This window comes from Mesocricetus auratus, unplaced genomic scaffold, assembly GCF_017639785.1.
Source record: "Mesocricetus auratus isolate SY011 unplaced genomic scaffold, BCM_Maur_2.0 Super-Scaffold_100004, whole genome shotgun sequence".
NCBI lineage: Eukaryota > Metazoa > Chordata > Mammalia > Rodentia > Cricetidae > Mesocricetus > Mesocricetus auratus.
Genome location: NW_024429189.1, coordinates 54835797 through 54859272, shown reverse-complemented (window position 1 = coordinate 54859272; position 23476 = coordinate 54835797). Strand labels below are relative to the sequence as shown.

Genomic DNA, 23476 nt, shown 5'->3' with positions numbered 1-23476 from the left:
TGGAAGTTGTCTCTGACTCTTTTATTTGATGTTGGGTCCATTTTCCTCCAATTACATTGCCTCATCCAACCTTGATAGGAGGCTTTGTGTCTAGTCTTATTGTAACTTTTTATGCCATCTTCAATTGATATCCATGGGAGGCCTGTCTTTTCTTAAGGGAAACAGAGGAGGACTAGATCTATGGGAGAAGGGAGATAGGAAGAGGCACTAGGAGGAATGGAGAGAGGGGCAACTAAAGTCAGGGTTTAATATAAGAGAGAAATAATTTTAAAAGAGATGAAAATAAAATTCAAAGTAAACCCTGGGTTAATGTACACAACCTCCATATCATTCTGCAATGAGTGGTTTATTGAAATTTAAATCACCACCATGTCCTTATGCACTGCTGTATTTCTTAAAATCATGTGATATGTGTGCCTATTTGTATGTATCCATGCCTCTTTCAGTCTCAAAATGTGTTTCTTCACAAATACACATATAAAGCACAGCTCACCTTGTTTATAGCAAAACTACTCTAGACCCTTTACAGTAATATGAACTATGATTTGCTGATTACTTTCAATTCCTTCTATGAGACTTCAACATGGAAAACATCACTGAAGTCACTGAATTCGTACTGAAGGGCTTCACAGACAATGCTGACCTGGAGATCCTTTCCTTCTTCCTTTTTCTAGCAATTTATGTCTTCACACTCATAGGGAATTTAGGACTGATTGCTCTAGTCATTGGGGATTCCCGCCTACACAACCCCATGTACTATTTTCTGAGTGTGTTGTCTTCAGTTGATGCCTGCTATTCCTCTGTTATAACTCCACAAATGGTAGTTGACTTCATGTCAGAGAAGAAAGTCATTTCACTCATTGGCTGTGCTACACAGTTGTTTCTGGCTGTTACATTTGGTACAACAGAATGCTTTCTTTTGGCAGCAATGGCTTATGACCGCTATGTGGACATTAACAATCCACTTCTGTATGTAGTAATCATGTCACCCAGAGTCTATGTGCCACTCATCATTGCTTCCTATGCTGGTGGAATTATACATGCTGTTATTCATACTGTTGCTACTTTCAGACTGTCTTTTTGTGCATCCAATGAAATCAGTCATATTTTCTGTGATATCCCTCCTCTCCTGGCAATGTCTTGTTCTGACACACACATCAACCAACTTCTCCTCTTCTACTGTGCTGGATCCATTGAGGTAGTCACTATCTTCATTGTCCTGATATCCTATGGCTTCATTCTGTTTGCTATCCTGAGGACACGCTCTACTGAAGGTAAAAGAAAAGTTTTTTCTACTTGTGGCTCTCATTTGACTGGAGTGTCGATTTTTCATGGTACTGTTCTTTTCATGTATGTGAGACCAAGTTCCAGCTATGCCTTGGAGCATGACATGGTAGTGTCAATATTTTACAGCATTGTAATTCCCATGTTGAATCCTCTTATTTATAGTTTGAGGAACAAAGATGTAAAAGAGGCAATGAAAAAAGTATTTGGTAAAAGACAAACTTATGGATAAGTTTGCTATAAACCTTATGTTACAAAAATAAAAGTATTGTTCTGAAGTAAATGTTAATATTTATGTTTAAAATGTTGCTTTATGTTCATTAATATGTTTCAATACTCTATATACATGGGATTAAAGGCATTGGTTAATGCTTCTCTTGTTTATTTTTAAAAATAAAAAGACTATATCATATGCTTTCTTTTTTAATGTTTATAATCATACATAGTGCTGATAGTATATGAAGTGCAGACTGCACTAATAAATATGTGTTTATATTTATCTATACATATATATTTAGATCATCTTTAACATAAATTTAGATGGTTTCATTGTTTTATAAATAATATTTTAAATTCTCTCATATTTATAATTTTAAACAATTTTCTTGTTATATCAAAATTGCTAAATAAAACATTGCTGTTGTCCTCGTTCCATTCACATTTAGGCAGTCAGGTTGGCTAGACCTTATAAATGTAGGTTCTGATATTACTATGTGACACAATCTCACAGCAAACTTGTTGATCCTCTGGGGTTAAAATCTTTCTGCTCCCTCTTCTACAATGTTCCCTGAGACTTATGTGCAAGTTCTGCTGTGCAAATACATTCATTGGGACTGGGAAATAGAATTATGCAACTTGATTGGTTGTATTCATCTGCAATACTCTCCTTTGTCAAATAGTCATTTTCTTGATGAATGGTTGGTAATTACTACACTGGAAACACAGATAAAAATAACATACATACTGAGCAGTTTGTGTCAGAAAATATGTATATGTTTACATATATGCTTGTAATGGAAATAATGAAAAAAGAGGCTATGGATTTGAAAGAGAGCAAGGAGTGATATGTATGAAGTTTTGGCATGTGGTGGATGGTGCGGGCATCAAGAGAGGGGGAAATGTTGGATCACTAGGAGCTGGAGCTACAGAAAATTTCTGGCTGATTGATATGAATGATGTCAAAAAAACTATATCCTTTGCAGGAGCAGCAAGTCCCTTTCACCTCTGAGTCATATTTTCATCTCCAATAAGTTTTAATCCTCCTAATGCAGAATTACATGCATTATTACATATATAAGAAAAAATGCTCTGCTTTCTAACAAAATGTAAGTCAAACAAGACTTCTACTGTGCTATAAATGGACAATCAATCTTTTCATTCCCCCAAATCTCCTTTACTCTCTCCTCCTGGCAAACTACCTGCTATGTGGCACTGAGTTATGTTTGAAAGGCAAGTCATGATGCACCACATTGCAGGTGGCATACACTTAATATAATGCACCGCATATCCATTACCAATGCTTCTACTCTTACTCTATTTGGACTTTATTTTAACCAGGAATACTGCCTTTACCAAAGTCCCCACCCTTCTTTTTCAGAGCTTTGGACTTCACCAAGGCTTCCACTCTTCCCTTATCAGGCATTTCCTCAATCCTGATCTTGGGCCGGGCATTGGTGGTGAACACTTTTAATTCCAGCACTCAGGAGGCAGAGGCAGGTGGATCTCTGTGAGTTCAAGGCCAGCCTGGTCTATAGAGTGAGTTCCAGCACAAGCTTCAAAGCAATACAAAGAAACCCTGTCTCAAAAAAACACAAAACAAAACAAAAAATCCTGACCTTTGGCTGATTAATATTCCTGAGTCCCACCCAGGTCCAGTACCCACCACACTTACCAAAAATCCTAGGGCCTCATCAGAGATTCTGGGATTTCTCAGATTAGGTGATTCCTGGAATGCTAGGAACTCACCTTTTTTTTTTAGTTTTAAATTTAAATTAGAAACAAGGTTGCTTCACATGTCAATCCCAGGTCCTTCTCCCTTTCCCTCCCCTCTTCCCACGCCCTCTCACCAACCCCCCCAGTACCCCCTCATTTCCCCAGGGAGGGTGAGGCCCTCCATGGGGTGTCCGTAGTCTGTCATTTCACCCAGGGCAGGGCCTAAGACCCTCCCCCAAGAGTCCAGGGTGAGAGTCAATCTCTCATTGTTGGATGGGCACCCAAATTCCATTTGTATGCCAGGGGTAAATACTGAACTATTACCCAAGGCCCACTAGATTGCCTAGGTCTCCTCACTGACACCCACATTCAGGGGGACTGGATCAGTCCCATGCTGGATTCCCAGCTATCAGTCTGGGATTCAAGAGCTAACCCTTGTCAGGTCAGCTGTATCTAGGGGTTAAACCAGCTCAGTCTTAACCCCTTTGCTCATCAGTCCTTCCTCTCTGTCACTGGGTTCCTTGGGAATTCAACGTTTGTCTCTACTGTCACTTTGTTCACAGTTCTAAATACCGTTATTATTTTTCGTGGAGTCACTAGATTCTATAATGTATGTTACTCAGTCTTGTGAATCTGAAGATTGGCAACTTTATTGTTTTCTTTTCAGTCTTAAACTTATTAATCTTTATGAGTGAGATTAGATGCAATAATAATAATAGCAGTATTAACTTCAACTTTATAGCAGCACCACTGGGAAAATGCAAATTGAACAATAACACATGATCAGAAAACTGCACTGGTGATTTAAAAACTCAGCCTGGGCTACAGAGAGAGATGCTCAAATCATAGAAAAAAAGTCCTGTGGAGCTAGAGGCATGGCTCAGTGGATAAGAGCACTGGTTGTTCTTCAGAGGATTCGGGTTCACTTCCAGCACCTACATGGCTGCTCACAACCAGCCCCAGGAATCCAGGATCCTCTCTGGACTCTGTGGGCACTGCACATGTGTGCACAGACCTACAGGCAAAACACTCATACACATAAAAAAGTATCTAATTATTACGTAGATAGACAGGTGTTATCAGATATTTTGTCTATGGACACTCTTAAAATAAGGAAATAAAAACTCTTAGATACAGAAACTTTTATTTGGTATATGGCTAGTGATCTGGATCCCTCACATTTGGGTATTCTTCCATCTCCATAATTGTCCCACTCTCTGCCAACATTGCACAATATTTCAAATTCTAGTCCCACACCCTGTTTCATTATAGAACCAAACTCATTACAACTTTAGCAGTCTCTCAACCTCACAGATGCAATGAAGCACAGCCTCCCTCCTTCTGTGATCCTGTTTCCAAGACCCACTTCTACCATTTTCCCTCTGGTTACTTACTCAAAAACCTACTTTTCCACATCTGCACACATTGCTTCATAGCTGCCCATATGAAGCAGATGCCAGAGCCAAGGTTGTTCTCCATGCACACATTCCTTTTCATTTGTATACTTTACCCAAGGTATAATGTGTCTCAGTTTATTTTCTGTGGACACCACCAGTGCATAACAAAATTCCCACAATATGCTTTACAAGTCTGACTTCCCACAATATTTATGTTTTTATCTCTTCTACCCACCATGATAGAGGGAAAACAATGTATCTCATTTGAAGATTGTCTCCAAATTCAGAATTCCCACCACTACTCTGTAGGAAACATGTATTAGCTCTGTATTGATCTCAAAGGGAACTGACTGCTTAAATCCCATAATCTTTAAAATACATCCTATTAATTCATATTCCTAGAGTCATAAAAAAGGCCGCCCATGAGGCAAAGAATCATAGCAAATACATCAAACCACCTGAAAATCTGACAATCTGTATGAGGCACTTTACCAAGACTGTCCCTAGACATCAAACTCCTAATTCTGAGTCAGGAAGACAGTCTCTCCATATTCCACTTCATCTTCTAACCCTCCCACACTATTATGAGTTTCAGACTCTGAATATGAGTTTATCTATAAATATCAGAACTGATTTATGTTTGGTGGAAATCTGAGTATATCTTCTTTCTGAAAACTTAGTGGTTTGGAATATTATGGGATATTGGATAAACTAATTAATTCTCTCAATAAGAATCACACCACATAGAGCATTTGAACATTTTGTTTATTTAAATAAGAAACAAGCTTGCTTCACATGTCAATCCCATCTCCCCCTTCAATCCTCCACCACCCCACATAAATCCCCCTACCCCCTACCCCCTACCCCATCCTTACTCTTCTCCCCAAGGAGAGTGAGGCTCTCCAATGGGGATCTCCAAAGCCTGTCATATCATCTGGAGCAGGGCCTAGGCCCTCCTCCATGTGCCTAGACTGAGAGAGCATCCCTTCATGTGGAATAGACTCCCAAAATTCATTCATATGTCAAGTCAAGGATAAATCGTGACCTGAAGTCCCACAGATTGCCGAGGCCTCCTGACTGACACGCATGTTTAGGGGTTCTGGATCAGTCCCATCCTGGCCACTCAGCCATCATCAGTCTGAGACCCATTGAGCTCCCCCTAGTTCAGGTCAATTGTTTCTGTGGCTTTTACTAGGCAAGTTGTGACCCCTTTTCTCATCAGTACTACCTCTGTGCAATTGGGATCCAGGATTTCAGTGCAGTGTTTAGCTGGGTGTCTGCCTCTGCTACTGTCAGTCACTGGATGAAGGCTATAAGGATGGCATATAAGGTAGTCATCAATCTCATTGTCAGAGAAGCGCATTTAAGGTAGCCTCTCTACTATTTCTTAGGTTAATGTTGATGTCATCCTTGTAGATATCTGGAAATCTCCCTAGTGTCAGATCTCTCCTCAAAAATACAATGGCTAGCAATATTATGGTATCTCTCATCCTACACTCCTCTATTCTTCCCCCAACTCAAACTTCATGTTCCCCCATGTCATTCTCTCCACTCATATTCAACCCTCACTTTCTCTCAGCTCCCTCTCCACTCCCCCCATGCTCCCAATCTGCTCAGGAGATTCTGTCCTATTCACCTTCTCAGGGGTACCATAAATATCTTTCTTGGGGTCCTCCCTATTTCCCAGACTCTCTGGCGGTGGGATTGTAGAATGGCAATCCCCTGCTCCATGTCTAAAATCTATATAGGAGTGAGTAAATACCATGTTTGTCTTTTTGTGACTGGGATACCTCACTCAGGATGGTTTCTTATAGTGCCATTAATGAGTCTGTGGATATCAAGATTTCATTGTTTTTCTTTTTTCTGCTAAGTAGTACTCCATTGTGTGAATGTACCACATGTTCACCATTCACTCTTCAGCTGAGGGGCATCTAGATTGCTTCCGGTTTCTGACTATTACAAATAATGCAGCTATGAACATAGTTGAACAGATGCCCTTGTTATATGAATGTGCATGTTTTGGGTATGTGCCTAGGAGTGGATTTGCTGGATCTTGAGGCAACATGATTCCCATTTTTCCCAGGAAACACCATACTGATTTCAAAAGTGATTGTAAGAGTCTGCGCTCCCACCAGCAGTGGAGGAGTGGTCCCCTTTTTCCACATCCTGTCCTGCATAGACTGTAATTGGTGTTTTTCATTTTAGCCATTCTGACAGTAGTAAGATAGAATCTCAAAGTTGTTTTGATTTGCATTTCCCAGAGGGCTAAGACTGCTGAGCACTTTTTAAAGTGTCTATCAGCCATTTTAGACTCCTCTATTGAGAATTCTCTATTTAGTTCTGTATGCCAATTTTAATGGTATTATCTGGTGTTTTGGAGACTAGTTTATTGAGTTATTTGTATATTTTGGAAATCAGGTCCCTGTCAGATGTGAGGTTGGTGAGCATCTTTTCCCATTCAGTGGGTTGCCATTTTGGCTTGTTGGTTGTGTCCTTTGCCTTACAGAAGCTTCTAAGTTTCAAGAGGTCTCATTTATTAATCATCAATCTCAGTGTCTGTGCTACTGGTTTTATGTTCAGGATGAGATCTTCTGTACCAATTCATTCAAGGGTACTTCTCATTTCTCTTCTAAGTGCTTCAGTGTTTCTGGATTTACATTGAAGTCTTTGATCCATTTAGACTTAAGTTTTGTGCATGGTGATAGATATGGATCTAGCTATAGTTTTCTATATGCCAGCATCCAGCTATGCTGGCACCATTTGTTGAAGATGCTTTCTCTTTTTTCCCATTGTATAGTTTTAGCTTCTTTGTCAAAGATCATGTTCATAGGTGTGTGGGTTAATATCAGGGACTTCAATTCCATTCCATTGGTCTACTCATCCATTTTTGTGCAAATACCAAGCTGTTTTCATTACTATAGCTCTCTAGTAGATTTTGAATTCTGGAATGATGATGCCTTTCTTGTACAAGGTACTTTCTGCTATCCTGGGTCTTTGATTTTTGATGTAAAGTTGAGAATTGGCCTTTCAAGGTCTGTGAAGAATTGTGCTAGGATTTATTAGGGTTTGAATTGAATCTATAGATTGATTATGGTAAGATTGCCACTTTTATTAGGTTGATCCTACCTATGGAAGAGTGTGGGAAATCTTTCCATTTTCTGGTATCTAATTTCTTTCTTTAATGACTCAAAGTTCTTGTCATACAGGTCTTTCACCTGTTTGGTTAGAGTTACCCCAAGATATTTTTTTGTTTGTGGCTATTGTAAAGGATGATGTTTCTCTGTCTTATTTCTTAGCACATTTTTTTGTCTATATATAGTAGGGCTACTGATTTTTTTGTTTGAGTTATCTTGTATCCTGACACTTTGTTGAAGGTGTTTACCAGCTGTAGGAGTTCCCTAGAAGATGTCTTTGGGTCACATTTATAAGCTACTATATCATCTGCAAATTGTGAAAGTTTGACTTCTTCCTTTCCAATTGGTATTGACCTACTTTTGTTGTCTTATTGCTCTAACAAGAACTTCAAGTACAATATTGAAAAGATATGGAGAGAGTGGACAACATTGTCTTCTTCCTGATTATATGGGAATCACCTTGAGTTTCTCTCCATTTAGTTTGATGTTGGCTGTCTGTTTGTTTTATATTGCCTTCATTAGACTTAGGTAAATTCCTGTTATTCCTGATTTCTCCAAGACCTTTATCCTGAAGGGGGTGTTGAATTTTGTCAAAGTCTTTTACAGCATCTAGTGAGATGTTCATGTGTTTTTTTTTCTTTTTTAGATTGTTTATATGGTTCATTACAATTATGGATTTTCTTTTTGCTGTTGTTGTTTCAAAGTTTTTTATTTAAATTAGAAACACTCATACTTCAAATGTCAATCCCAGCTCCCGCTTCTCCCTCCACCAGCACCACCCCCACTCCCTCACTCCCAGCCCAATCCCCACATCATTCCCCAGGGAGGGTGAGGCCCTTGTTGAGGGATCTCCAAAATCTGTCATTTTATCCAGGGCAGGACCTAGGCACTTCCCCATGTTTCCAGGCTGAGAGAACATTCTTCAATGTGGAATGGGCTCCCAAAGTTCATTTGTATGCCATGGTGAACACTAGTCTACTACCCAAGGCCCCAGAGATTTCTGAGGCCTCCTCACTAACACTACATTAATGGAGTCTGGATCAGTCCCCTGTTGGCCTCTTAGTCATCACTCTGGTGTTCAAGAGCTTCCCCTTGATCAGGTAAACAGGCCGGCTTCCCGGCCTGTGTTCTAGTGCCTGCAGATCGCCTGGGAACTGCACAGAGCTTCCAATCCCAACGGGAGCCAAGCACCCCAGACTCCAGGTCTTCTCTCCCACCAACGAGACCAGGAAACCAGAGGAGGCTGGGAGTCCAGGGAAGCAGCTGTTCCTGCATCAGCATCAAGAGCTCACCCTTGTCCACTCAGATGTCTGTGAGTTTCACCAGCACGGTCTTGACCGCCTTGCTCATGACTCCTCCATCTGTGTCACTGGGTTCCAGGGGGTCAATTCAGTGTTTAGCTGTGAGTATCTGTCTCTGCTTCCTTCAGTCACAGGATGAAGGTTCTAGGATGTCACATAAGGTAGTCATAAACCTTATCATCAGGTAGGGGCTATTAATGTAGTCTCCGTGCTAGTACTCAGTTTTCCAATTGCTGTTATCCTTGTAAATCTCTGGAAATCTCACTAGTGTCAGCTCTCTCCTCAACGCTATAATGACTCCAACTATTATGGTATCTCTCATCCTGGTATCTTCTATTCTTACCTCAACTTAACCTTCCTGCTCCTCCATGTCTTCTTCTGCCCTCCCCTTTTCCCTTTCTCTTTTTCCTGGTTCCCTCTCTTCTTCCCCCATGTTCCCAATCTGCTCAAGAGATCTTGCCTCTTTCCACTTCTCTGGGGTATAATCTCTTGGGAACCTCCCTGTTTCCCAGACTCACTGGTCCTGGGATTGTAGGTTGACACTCCCCTGATCCATGCTAAAGTCCATATATGAGTGAGTACATACCATGTATGTCTTTTTGTGACTGGGTCACCTCACTCAGGATGGTTTCTTCTAGTGCCATCCATTTACCTGCAAATTCAAGATTCCAAATTTTTCCCACTGAGTAGTATTCCATTGTGTAAATGTACCAAATTTTCTCTATCTACTCTTCAGTTATGGGGCATCTAGGTTGCTTCCAGGATCTAGCTATTACAAATAATGCTGCTATGAACTTATTGGAACAGACATCCTTCTTGTATGAATGGGCATCTTTTGGGTATATGCCTAAGAGTGGAATTGCTGGGACGTGCAGTAGACTGATTCCCATTTTCCTAAGGAATCTCCATACTGATTTCCAAAGTGGCTGTACAAGTTTGTACTCCTACCAGAAATGGACGAATGTTCCCCTTTCTCCACATCCTCTCCATCATAAGCTGTCATTGGTGTTTTTGATTTTGGACATTCTGACAGGCGTAAGATTATATCTCAGGGTTGTGTTGATATGCATTTCCCTAATGGCTAAGGATGTTGAGCACTTTCTCAATTGTCTCTCAGCCATTTTAGTCTCCTCTATTGAGAAATCTCTATTTAGTTCAGTCCCCCACTTTTAATTGGGCCCTTTTGGTGTTTTGGAGATAGCTTCTTTAGTTCTTTGTAAATTTTGGAGATCAGCCCTCTGTCAGATGTGGGGTTAGTGAATATCTTTTCCCAATCTGTGGGTTGCCTTTTTGTCTTGCTGACTGTGTCCTTTGCCTTACAGAAGATACTCAGCTTCAGGAGGTACCATTTATTAATTGTTGATCTCACTGTTTGTGCTACTGGTGTTATGTTCAGGAAGTGATCTCCTGTACCAATTCGTTCAAGCATACCTCTCACTTTCTCTTTTAACAGGTTCATTGTGACTGGATTTATGTTGAGGTCTTTGACCCATTTGGACTTATGTTTTGTGCATGGCGATAGAGAAGGATCTATCAGCATTCTTCTACATGCCAATATCTAGTTATGCCAGCACCTTTTTTGATGATGCTATTTTTCCATTGTATAATTTTAGCTTCTTTGTCGAAAATCAGCTGTTCATAGGTTTGTGGATTAATCTCAGAGTGTTCAATTCAATTCCACTAGTCCGCCTATTTTTGTGCCAATACCAAGCAGTTTTCAGGACTAGAGTTCTATAATAGAGCTTGAAGTCAGGAATGGTGATGCCTCCAGATGTTGCTTTGTTGAGCAGGGTTGTTTTGGCTACCCTGGGTCTTTTGTTTTGCCATATAAAGTTGAGAATTGTTCTTTCAAGGTCTGTGAAGAATTGTGCTGGGATTTTGACAGAGATTGCATTGAGTCTGTAGATTTTTTTTTGGCAGGATTGCCATTTATTATTACATTGATCCTACCTATCCAAGAGCATAGGAGATCTTTCCATTTTTCCATGTCTTCTTGAATTTCTTTCTTTAAACACTCAATGTTCTTGCCATACAGGTCTTTCACTTGTTTGGTTAGCGTTACCCCAAGGTGTTTTATCTTGTGTGTGGCAATTGTAAAGGGTGATGTTTCTCTGATTTCTTTCTCATTCCTCTTATCTTCTGTATATAGTAGGATTACTGATTTTCTTGAGTTGATCTTTTATCCTGCCACTTTGCTGAAGGTGTAAATCAGCTGTAAGAGTTCCCTGGTATAGTTCTTTGGGTCACTTATGTAAACTATCATATCATCTACAAATAGTGAAAGTTTTAACTCTTCCTTTCCAATTTGTATCCCCTTGATCTCCAAGACCTTTACCATGAAGGGGTGTTCAATTTTGTCAAAGGTGTTTCAGGATCCAGTGAGATTATCATGTGATTTTTGTTCCTCAGCTTGTTTATATGGTAGATTACATTGATAGATTTTCATATGTTGAAACATCCCTGCATTCCTGGAATGAAAACCTACTTGATCATGGTGGATGAGTTTTCTGATGTGTTCTTGTATCCAAGAACTCAATTGCTAGTATTTTATTGAGTATTTTTGCATCAATGTTCATGAGGGAGATTGGTCTATAGTTCCCTATCTTAGTTGTGTCTTTGTATGGTTTGGCTACCAAGGTAATTGTAGCCATGTAAAAAGAGTTTCACAATGATCCTTCTGCTTCTATTGTGTGGAATAATTTGAAGAATATTACTATTAGCTCTTCTTTGAATTTCTTGTAGAAGTCTGCACTGAAATATTTGGCCCTGACTATTTTGGTTGAGGGAAGTTGATAACTGCTTCTATTTTGTTAGGGGTTATAGGTCTATTTAAATGGTTTATCTGTTCTGAATCAATTTTGGTAAAAGATATCTATCCAGAAATTTACCCATGTTCTTTAAATTTTACAATTTTGTGTAGTACAGGTTTCAAAGTATGACCTGATGATTCTTTGGATTTCCCCAGTGTCGTTGTTATGTTCCACTTTTCATTTCTGATTTTGTTGATTTGCATGTTCTCTCTCTGCTTTTGGTAAGTTTGGATAAAGATTTGTGTATCTTGTTGATTTTCTCAAAGTACCATCTCTTTATTTCATTGATTCTTGTATTGTTTTCTTTGTTTCTACTTTATTGATTTCAGCTCTCAATTTGATTATTTCCTGGTGTCTATTATTCCTGGTTACATTGCTTCCTTTTGTTCTAGAGCTTTCATGTGTTCTGTTAATTTTCTAGTGTGACTATTCTGCAGTTTTTCATATGAGCACTTAGTGCAATGAACTTTCCTCTTAGAACTGCTTTCAGAGTGTCTCATAGGTTTGGGCACGTTATATCTTCATTTTCATTGAATTTTAGGAATCCTTTGATTTCTCTCTTTATTTCTTCCTTTACCCAGGAGTGATGCAATTGAGCATTGTTCAATTTCCATGCATTTGTGGGGATCCTCAATTTGTGTTGTTGTTGAATTCTAATTTTAAGCCATGGTGGTCAGGTAAGATACAGGAAGTTACTATAATTTTTTTGTATCTTTTGAGCTTGGTTTACTGGCAAGTATGTGGTCAATTTTAGAGAAGATTCCATGTGGCACTGAGAAGAAGGCATATTCTTTTGTGTTTGGATGGAATGTTCTATAGGTGTTTGTTAAACCCTATTGGGTCACAACTTCTATTAGTTCCTTTGTTTGTTAAGTTTCTGTTTGGTAGCCCTGTCCAGTGGTGAGAGTGGGGTGTTGAGGTCTCCCACTATAACTGTGTTAGGTCTTTTGTGTGATTTGAGTTTTAGTAATGTTTCTTTTAACAACATGGTCACCTTTGTATTTGTATTTGAGGCATAGATGGATTTTTGCTGTGCTGAATATGAAGCTACCTTTCTCATCCCTTTTGATTAATTTTAGTTTGAAGTCTAATTTGTTAGACATGAAGATAGCTACACCTTCTTGCTTCTTAGGTCCATTTGATAAGAAAATCTTTTCCCAACCCTTAACTCTGAGGTAAAGTCTATCTTTTAAGTTGAGGTGTGTTTCTTGTATGCAACAGAAGGATGGATTCTGTCTTCATATCCATTCTGTTAGCCTGGTTCTTTTTATAGGTGAGTTAAGACCATTGGTATTGAGTGATTTTAATGACCATTGATTGCTGATTTTATTTGTTTTGGCTTTGTGTTTTGGTGGTTTTATTGTGTGTGAGTTTTTCACCTATTTCTCGCTTTTGGTAAAGTGAGGTTATCTATTGTCTATGTTTTTGTGAGTGTATTTAACATTTAACATCCTTGGGATGGAGTTTTCCTTCTAGAAATTTCTGTAGGCCTGGATTTATGGATATGTGTTGTGGAAATCTGGTTTTGTTATGGAATATCTTGTTTTCTCCATCTATAATTATTGGGAGAGTTGCTGGGTATAGTAGTCTGTGCTGGAATCTGTGGTCTCTTCTTGCTTGTAGAACAAATATCCAGGACCTTCTGGCTGTCGGATTTTCCATGGAGAAGTCGATTGTAATTCTGATAGGTCTGCCTTTTTGCTTTGCTGCAGTTAGTATTCTTTCTTTATCCTGTATGGTTGTTTTTTTATTATTATGTGGTGAAGGAACTTTTTTTTTTTTGGTCTAGTATATTTGGTGTTCGGTAAGTTTCTTGTGCTTTCATAGGCATGTCCTTCTTCAGGTTGGAAAATTTTTTTCTATGATTTTGCTGAATATGTTTTCTGTGCCTTTGAGCTGGGCTTCTTTGCCTTCTTCTATACCAATTATTCTTAGGTTTGGTCTTTTCATGGTGCCCCATATTTCTTGGACATTTTGTCTTAAGTACTCTTTAGATTCAAGATTTTCTTTGTTTGATGAATGTATTTCCTTTAGTTTATGTTCAGCACTCAAGACTCTGTCTTCCATCTCTTGTATTCTGTTGGTTATGATTGCCTCTGTAGATTCTGATCATTTCCTCAACTTCTCTATTTACAGAATTCCCTCAGTTTGTGTTTTCTTTATTGTCTCTATTTCAGTTTTCAGGTCTTGAACTGTTTGAATTGTTTCCTTCATCTGTTTGATTGTTTTTTCTTGGCTTTCTTTATGTGATTCATTAATTTCTTGCATTTTTGGTTAGTTTTTTCTTCCATTACATTAAGGGATTTTCTCGTATTCTTTTTGAGGGCCTCAATCATTTTCATGAGGTTGTTTATAAGGTCATTCTCTTCTGTTTAATTTGCATTGGGATGTTTAGTTTTTGCTGGTGTTATGCAAGTCATTCTGTGTTCTTACACTGTCATCTTCCCATCTCTTCTTCCAATGTATAGGTGGTTTCTGTCCCTCTCCTGGTGGGTATGTGTTCAAGACTCTCTTCTCTCTCTCTCTCTCTCTCTCTCTCTCTCTCTCTCTCTCTCTCTCTCTCTCTGTCTCCCAGATAGTGAAGAGACAAGACCGGAATGGCAGCCAATGAAGCTGGCTGCTTTGTACTGTCTCCAGGTCCTTCTGAGGGATTTGACAGCAAGAAGGGTCTGATGACAGAAGGTCACAGGACGCAAAGAAGGGGAGATAGACTAGAAGAGCTCCTGAGACTCACCTCTCAACCAGAAGTTAAAAGGGCAAGGCCAGAATGGTGGATGATGATGCTGGTTGCTTTGCTCTGCCTCCAGGTCCCTCTCTCAACCAGAGGGTGGAGTGCATTTGAACATTCAACAAATAGTTGTTTTATGGTCTCCTCTCTCTCTCTTTCTCTCTTGCCTTCTCTCTCTTGGTGTGTGTGGGTGTTTGTGTGTGTGTGTGTGTGTGTGTGTGTGTGTGTGTGTGTGTGTGTGTTCATCCCATTACATATTTGTCAGAAGGATGTACAGGAATCAGGATATCAGTGATTAGAAACGTTTAAGAGAAAAGTTCATGAATTTACCCTTTCCTTTTCTATCTAGTTCCTAAGTAGTCACCTATGTTTCTTTCACAAATGTAGATGTGAATCACAGAAATGTTTTCCCATTCTACAAGAAAAAAATCTTTCTCTGTCCTGCTTCTGACATTTTAATTTGGATACCCAATTTCAGACCCTTATTAGGCTATCATAGCAGCTTGCTTCCTAGGACCTTTATAAACTCAACCTGCCCAAATCCTACTAGAAGTCTCTGTCCCTCCTCTTTCCAGCTCCAAGCCTACCTAAAGTTTTTATCCCATTAGATCACTTTCTTAATGCCTTACCTAATTGTTCTGGCTCCCTTTTGTTTACATAGTTTCTACCTTATTTATATTTGGGAGATCAACCTAAATGGAGTAAATTACCCAAGTTTCACACACAATCATTGCCTTGGCCTCTGCCCCAGATTTAGCAGACTGTTCTGGTTGTGTTTGTCAAGATGGCACATACTATGTCTAAGGAATATTTGCGGATGACATATTTGCAAGAGAATGGCCTCTAGGCAATTCCATCAGACATTTTCTTAATTAACAATTGATGTGTGATGGGACAGTTCAGTGGAGGCAGAGCCAGCACAGGATGAGTGTTCCTGGATAGTATAGAAAAGCAGAGAGGGCGAGTCATAAGGAAAAAGCCAATAAACAGTGCTTATCCATGGTCTGGGTTTCAGTTCCTTCCTTGAGGCTAATGATGAGTCCCTGTCCTATTTTCATTCAATGAACTATGACACAGGACATGCAAGCCAAACAAACTTTCTCCCAAAGTTGTTTTTGCTCATGGTGTTTTTTTACAATAAACCTTAATTAAGGCAGGGATCCTCCTTCCTGAGATCTTGTCACAAAACACTAAACTTAAATCACTAACAAGTACATGAATCTTAGCTGGCATGTCATCTGTAAGTATGACTTCCAATGTGCCTTCCACGTTATCCATCCTCATACTCCTGTATAGGAAGTGGCTGTTTTACTTCCAAATCCTTTCTTGCTATTACACCAACCCAGTGCTAAACAATTATGGTTTGAATCTTTGACCAGAGGCAGCCATCCTCCTCTGTAACAGACAACAAAGCTAGACTCCTCATTAGCATAATAATACATAAATCTGATAAAGATGCCAAACTCTAGATATATGTCTCTTCGTCTCCTTGTTGCCTTGCCATTGGCCCTCCTTCTTAATCACCTGAAGAAGAGATAAAAAAACCCTAAGTGGTGCCATCATATAATGTGGTTGCTAAACACAGTAGAAAAAGTTTAAATTTTAATTACTGGTACTTCATGATCAGTTCCATGTGAATGGTCAACATCCAGTTACTCTCTTGTGACAACAAATTCAAGGTTCTATCTTATTAGAGATTACCATCATGTTACCAATCTACACTAGTTAGTGCACATTATGACAGTCTTTTTAAGTCCATCTTCCAGAGGACAAATCCCTGGCAAGATGGGCAATGTCAATGCAAATTCCTGGAAAGAGGTTATATTCCAAACGGTGATTGACTGACTAGAGCAGCAGTGGTGTACAGAAATTATAGTGTTCCATCTGGCTAACATATACTGTTGTATAGTCATACTTTCTTTAAGAAGAAACAACCTGTAACTATCAGATAAAAATGCTTTGGAATCTACTAATTTAGCAGACCATAAACTGCCACCAATCCAAACACTACATATGCCATCAAATAATATCTGAGGCCTCTAAATGAGAATCACTCCATCTTTCTATAACCACATATATCTTTGATATTTCTACAATGTATTTGAAAAGCATCATGATTTATGGTTTTTCTTCCTATGTTATAAGAGCTTCGTGAACTTGCTTCAAGACTGAAACAGAGAAGTATAACCAAAGTCTACAATCCAAGGTCACAGTGTCACAGATATCAAGAGATAGTGACTAAACTATCTTACTCCCCTTGAGGTAACACAATACAAAGTAACTGTGTGAATAACCTCATTATTCTCAAAGAATCCATCCACCCTAGGCTACACACAGGGGCATGTGAGCTGGGGTATGGCTTGAGATCAGGAGTTGAGGAACCTAGCATTGACTTTGAAAATAGGCTCCATTCATATGTTAAAGGTAGTCACAAATTCCTATTTCCAGAGATAAGGAGAATGACTGCTTCAGTAATTGAAACTTTCCTTACACCAACCCCCCTAGAGAATGGCTGTGCTCATCAAAATGCCTGACCTTTGGAAAAGGACTTTTGGGGACCATACACTATACTACAATTTCTTAGTCTTAACTATATGGGCCTCTTCTTTTCATAACACTCGAAAAGGGAAGGTCCTGGTGTCTTACTCTTTTCTCATTAAACCATGCCATTCAGATGTCTCTGTACTTATTAATTGAACCCTTCCCTGGGTGTCCTCAGGCTCCAGATCTGAACTGTAGCCACTTCATTCTTGGGATCAGGTGTGTCTACTAAATCTCTAATGTTCCCTTGTGTAATTAAGAAGGCACAATGAGATTCCTGGTTCCGTGGTTATTGTAATCCAGGCAAACCTGGCCCTGCCCTTGAGGGCCTGTCAAAGTGTTCCACCTCTGTGTATGGAAAGCAGTATCCTGGCTCTGTATTCTGTATGCAGGTGTGAAGGTTCCTTTAAGACATAAACCCCACCTACTTCTGCTCTCTCAGCTGTTTCTCTGAGGGGGCAGGTCACTATTTCCCTGTCTTCTTGTATCTGTCCCACTGCCTCTGTCTTTGTCTCTGTCTCTGTCTCTCTGTCTCTGTCTCTGTCTCTGTCTCTCTCTCTCTCTCTTTCTCACACACACACACACACACACACACACACACAACAAACACACACTTTCTCTCTCTCTCTTGTCTACCCTACTCCCTTACCTTTCCCAAATAAACATTCCATTTAAGTCCTGTGTGATGGCAAATTTGCCTCTCATCGGCCATTTTTACCTCACCCATCATGGGATTCCCCCAAAAGTGTTCCTTGTGCCTTATTCATAACAGTGGTGGCAGGGATTCAGTTTTCCAAAGAGCTATTTTATTTAAAGAGGTTGCTGTTGTTCACATTCGCCCACGCAAAATTTCCCAAAGGGAAAGGCATTAACAATGAGAATCATTAACAATGAAAGTTAAAAGGTGCTGGAGAAGTGTGGTGTGCAATGTCAAAATGCTGGATGGAACTTACTCAAGCAGCAATGATTGCCGGGAATTCTATTCCACTTTAAGCTTGTTTTAAGGGTTATCATTTTCTTTGTTTGTAATGACCAATTGGTGTGCTTTCTCTTGGAGAATATGATGCCTACCACTCTCAGCATTCCTTGCTTATCCATTTTGGTTTCCATTTTGGCTTTGGTTTTTGTTAATGTGTGACTGTGTGTGTGTGTGTGTGTGTGTGTGTGTGTGTGTGTGTGTGTGTGTGTGTGTGTGTGATCATGCTGGTAAGGTTAATTTAGAAATGTCTATCACTGTTGTCCTTGTTTGCTTCACACTTAGACAACAATGTTGATGAGTCTTTATGAATGAAACTTGAGACATTACTAGGAGACGTAGTCTCACAGCAAACTCTAGATCCTTTGGCTCTTACAGTCTTTCTGTCCTTTCTTCTGCAAAATTTCCTGAATGAGTCATAGATATAAGATTTGTTTTGTATATTTAGTCACTGCAACAAAGGTTTATAACTCTGCAAATTGATTGCTTGTGGATTTTTAATGATATCCATCTATTTCAAATATACTTTCTCTGAGAAGTGAGAACCGCAATTACCTGGGGATATAAAGGAATGTAGTTAGAGTATGCTTAGGGATTATGATGGCTCAGTAAAATGTTGCTTGTAGGTGCTGATTCAATATTCAGGAATTCAATAGCCTTAGGTAGTTAACTAAGTTTCTAGTATAGATATGACTTCATTCTTGGTGAACAGTTCTTGTGTCCAATTACAGAGCTGTTGGTAACCTTGGATATATATGTGCCACTACTATACCCTTAAGATTATTATGGCATGCTGTTCAGTTTTGTGGTTCATAGACATAATACTTGTGTAGGACTTTTGGTTGCTTCCCTTTTTAGCAAGCTTGTTTGATGACTTTTGGTAACATGAAAACTATCGAAGGACTGGGCATTCAGGTCAGTTAGAGCTTGGTTGCCATTAAGAGTTGGAAAGTAAGTCCTGATTGGTAAAGACACCAGGACTATTTTTTAATGTTATTTTAATCCTTTTAAAGTTATTTATAAACTTTGGATATTAATTTTCTGTCAGTTTTGTAGCTGGAATCCAATCTTTCCCATTCTGTGGAATTCCATTTCAAGCAGCTGAGTATTTCTTTAGCTATGCAGAAGCTTAATAGTTTTATGTATTCTTACATATACATTGTTGTTTTTAATTCTTGGGCAAATGGATTCCTAATTGGTCGTGACCACTGCCAATTATAATTTCCTTCTTTCAGCTCACTTAAAGGCTATATACTTTATTATTTAGTAGACTAGAAACCATCAGTTCCTCTCAATATCTGTATCCCTCCCAAGAGACTTTTTATTGTGAATACCAGTAAATCTGTAAAAAATAAAATTCAATAAAATCTCCACCATCTTTAAAACACTCCAGTACTCAGGAGGCAGAGGCAAGAGGAACTCTGTGAGTTCCAGGCCAGCATGCTCTACAAATCTATAGAGAGTAACCCTGTCTCAGGTAAAACATAAACAAAACAAAACCTTCCTCACACAAATAAAACCTTTCTGGACCACACAAGTGATGCCTATTTATTTAAAATGCTTGGAATACTAAACTTTTTAATACAATAAAACCTTTGATGTGGGCAGCCTTAACTGGCTCACTTTAATCAGAAAAAAAATGAACCCACTACCAAAAAGTTAAATGCTAATTAATTCATGTCTTTCAATCTTTAGCTCACCACTTGCTTATTTGAGGAAGATACTTTCTTTTTAAATTGCACTTTGACCTATCTTTGCCTTCCCAACTACTGCACTGATAGCTGTACTCTAGCATATTTATCTCCAAATGTAGACACATCTACCAAAAGCCAGAGTTTTCTTGTTGACTTTACTAGGAGACATAGTAAACGGTGAAATATTAACTTCTTTTTAAACTCATGTCTCTCTTGTAATCTTGGGAATATGATCAGTTTCTAACAAAGGATTCGGGGCTTCACATTTTAGTAAGATGCTACCATTATTTAATTTTAAACAAACAAGAAAGCTTTAATGAAATCTCTCAAGACATGTTAAGAATCAGGTAGAATGTTTGATTACTGTCACACTTCAAAATAGGAGTGATAAAGATCTCATGCTAAAAAATGTGGAAATCTTGGCCAGTTCTTGGAGGATAAATACAACTTTTATGCAATTAAGTATAGGCTTTTTTTAGAACACAGAATTTTAGATGATTCAATTATTAAAATTGAAATTGATTGATATCACTAATAATAACAAATCACAGTATTGAAAGAAACTCTGATGATTTTCTTGATGTATTTCCTGGTGGCAAATTGTTAACTCTCATTTCAGTCTTCAAGCTAAACGTCTAATCTTAAGTTCATACAGCATAATAAACTTTTACATTACCAAGTGTCTATTCTCTATGAAGAGCATATATGATTCCTGTTTTACTGCCTACAGTACGACTTCTCTAAATTGTCAGGTAGCAACTCTCACTAATTAACAAAGGCAGGTACAGAAACAGCCACTAATTCAGAAAGCTTTAAAAATAGACCTCTTCTCTTTCTTGGTACCTAAAATTCTATTTTGGTATTGTACTATGCATTGGTCCTATCAGAAACCATATATCCAAAAGACAGATCTCTCTTCTCTTCTCTCTTGTACTTTATTGCCTCTCCCTCCTGGAATAGAATAATAGAAGAATATACTATGACTCCTATATTGTTAACCACTTCTCATTTCCATACCCCACTTTTTGCAAAGATTATTCCAGTAACCAGTTGCACATCTATCACATATATTTGTGCCTTCGTAATATTTGTCCTGTGGCTGGTTCATGTAATTTTTCAGTTTCATGGTGCCCTTGCATTTACTGCACATGGTACATGCTATGTGTCCACTCATTACCACAAAAAATACTTGTTTCCACTTTCAGCTTTTAGAATCCTGCTACAAGGAAGATGAGAGTGGGACAATATACTTTTGAGAGCATAACAGCAATATTTTGAATTCAAACTCAGAAGTAATTTCACTAATTCCTATAGATAATTAAAAGTTATATACATACTCTCCGTGACAATTAGTGTACAACCTCAAAACAAATAAGTATGCATACCAATGCTTTAGGGATAGTCAAAAAATAGCTTACAACTCCACAGGGACTATTTCCCAAATTAAAACATAATTCATAAATAATCCTAGAAAATACAATACTAAGAAGAACATGGGAGAAAAAAAGAGAAATGTTTTCTTACATATAAGAAAGGTAAATGGGTATGTGAGTTGTTCCCTGACATCAGAATCCAGTGGCATGGTCATAATCTGCACTTGTTTTGTCATCCAATATAAGAGATAATTTTTGGCTTATTTTCCCATAATTCTTTTACCTTGAGGTCTGAATGACAGTAGCAACAGGCCCTCTCCTTTATTCACATTTTCTCTAGAATATTTTCTTTATAGTTTGGCGATTACATGTTCATATGAATATTTGCAACACTAAGCCAATATTTACTTAGAAAATATATTTTATGTACAGTAATATGTATAGCTAACACAATCTAAAATAAGAAGGGAAATGAAGCATAAGTAAAGGAAGTCTACATTTTTTTAGTTCAGAAATAATAATATAAATTAATCATTTGTATGCTTTCAAATATTCGGGTGTGTGGAGTTTCAAGCCTCTTTTTGTCATGCTCTCATTTAATATGTCATAATGTGAGTGGTTAAGACAAAAGTGAGTACTTACATCTCATTGTTTGACTCTGTGTGTGTGTGTGTGTGTGGTATGTGTGTGTGTGTGTGTGTGTGTATGTGTGTGTAATGACATTAGTGACCATATTTCATGGTTATGTTAAAATGACCATTTCATAGTGGAATCTGAGAGAAGTATTACATAACAAATAATCATTAATGGTACTGCAGGATGACAAAGCCATGTGCTTTGTTATACTGAACTGAAAAATCGCATGAAAAAACACCTGTTTATGATTGAAATTACTGAATATATAATCTAATGTATTAACCTCATGTATTTTAAAGTCACTACTAGAAATATGTCTCACTGTGTCAGGTCCTGGGCAATTACTATAATCTTGAAATGCTAAACTAAAGTAAGTGTAATTTATACATGACAAGCTTTGTATCTGCATGAAATATATACGAAATTATTTATTTAGTCATTAAATTGCTTAGTATAGATTAAGCCAAAGCATGTATGTGGAATGACCTAGAGATTGAAAGAATTTGCATGTGATATGACCTATTGAACCTATTCTTCATTTAACTATCACTTATTGCTTTCAAAGAACATATATTCTGGCAAAGCAAACTTTTTTATGTAAGTAATGTGATGATTAAACAATAAAAAATACAGCACTCTGCAAATGGAAGGAAGGCAGTCTATGAGTTTTGGATCATTTTGGCTTGTATGGGCAGATTTGATATTAAAAATATAAAGGTCTAGTGCTGCAGTTCAATAGTAGAATACATGATATCATGGGCAAAACCCCAAGCACTGTTCTCAGCAGTTTTCTTGCTCCCTCTTTCCCCACATTAAAAACTTTTTTTAAATACCTGGGAAATATCAAATCATTCAAGCATCTTTCATGTTTCTAAACAACACTGCCAAGAATATCATTCTTTTAAATGACTAGATTAATATTTATCAAATGTATTATTGGCATAAATTAAGTAACATACTGGTAATTATATGTGCTATACAATATACCTGCATGTTTAGTTATTTAGGAATAGACAATTTCCAGAGTGATCAGTTGTGATTACTTTATTCATACATCTGGCAATATTTATCCATAATATTTATACTTTAAACTGCACCACCTGTAGCTATAAGAGCTTTGGAGAACTTTATTTTCATTCCATTTTTCTTTCTTTTTATGCAAGGTCTCCTATATCTATGGCTGGCTTCAGATTTGTTTGATAGCTGAAGATGCCATTGATCTTTGGATTCTTGCAGCTTTCACTGACAGAATAGCAGAATTACAGGAATGTACCACACATTTTAGGAACTGCTATGACTCCAGCCCATGTATTGATGATGGTTACTGAGCTACATCTCATCCCAAACTTCCTTTCAAAGTGGTGACTTATGAGGCTGTAGAGATGACTCAGCAGTTAAGAGTGCTTACTACCCTTATAGAAGATAGGTGTACATCTACAGCTTCAAATCTCTCTTTTGACTTTCTATCGTATGTCTCTGAGTAATTTACCTCTATTATTTACATATATCACATGATTTACTAGCTGAGGGAAAAGTTATTGATATAATCATTATTTGGAACTGAGAGTTTTTTAGGCAGATCATGCACAGACTCATCTATCTTAACAAGTCATCATCATTACAGTTCATCTCCATGTTGCGACAAATTATCTCTCACTTATGTTTTCTGT

The 23476-nt window shown here is 38.1% G+C and overlaps 1 protein-coding gene across 1 annotated transcript; it reads left to right on the top strand.

Annotated features, from left to right (window-relative positions):
- Positions 1-562: 562 nt before the first annotated feature.
- On the top strand, positions 563-1516 carry LOC101829574 (olfactory receptor 1086). The gene has a single exon (XM_005065035.1). It carries the CDS (start codon positions 584-586, stop codon positions 1514-1516), a length of 933 nt encoding a protein of 310 aa, XP_005065092.1. The 5' UTR covers positions 563-583.
- Positions 1517-23476: the final 21960 nt, after the last annotated feature.

Excerpts from the sequence above, each read along its gene's own strand:
- LOC101829574 (XM_005065035.1), top strand. The coding sequence starts at position 584 with ATGGAAAACATCACTGAAGTCACTGAATTCGTACTGAAGGGCTTCACA.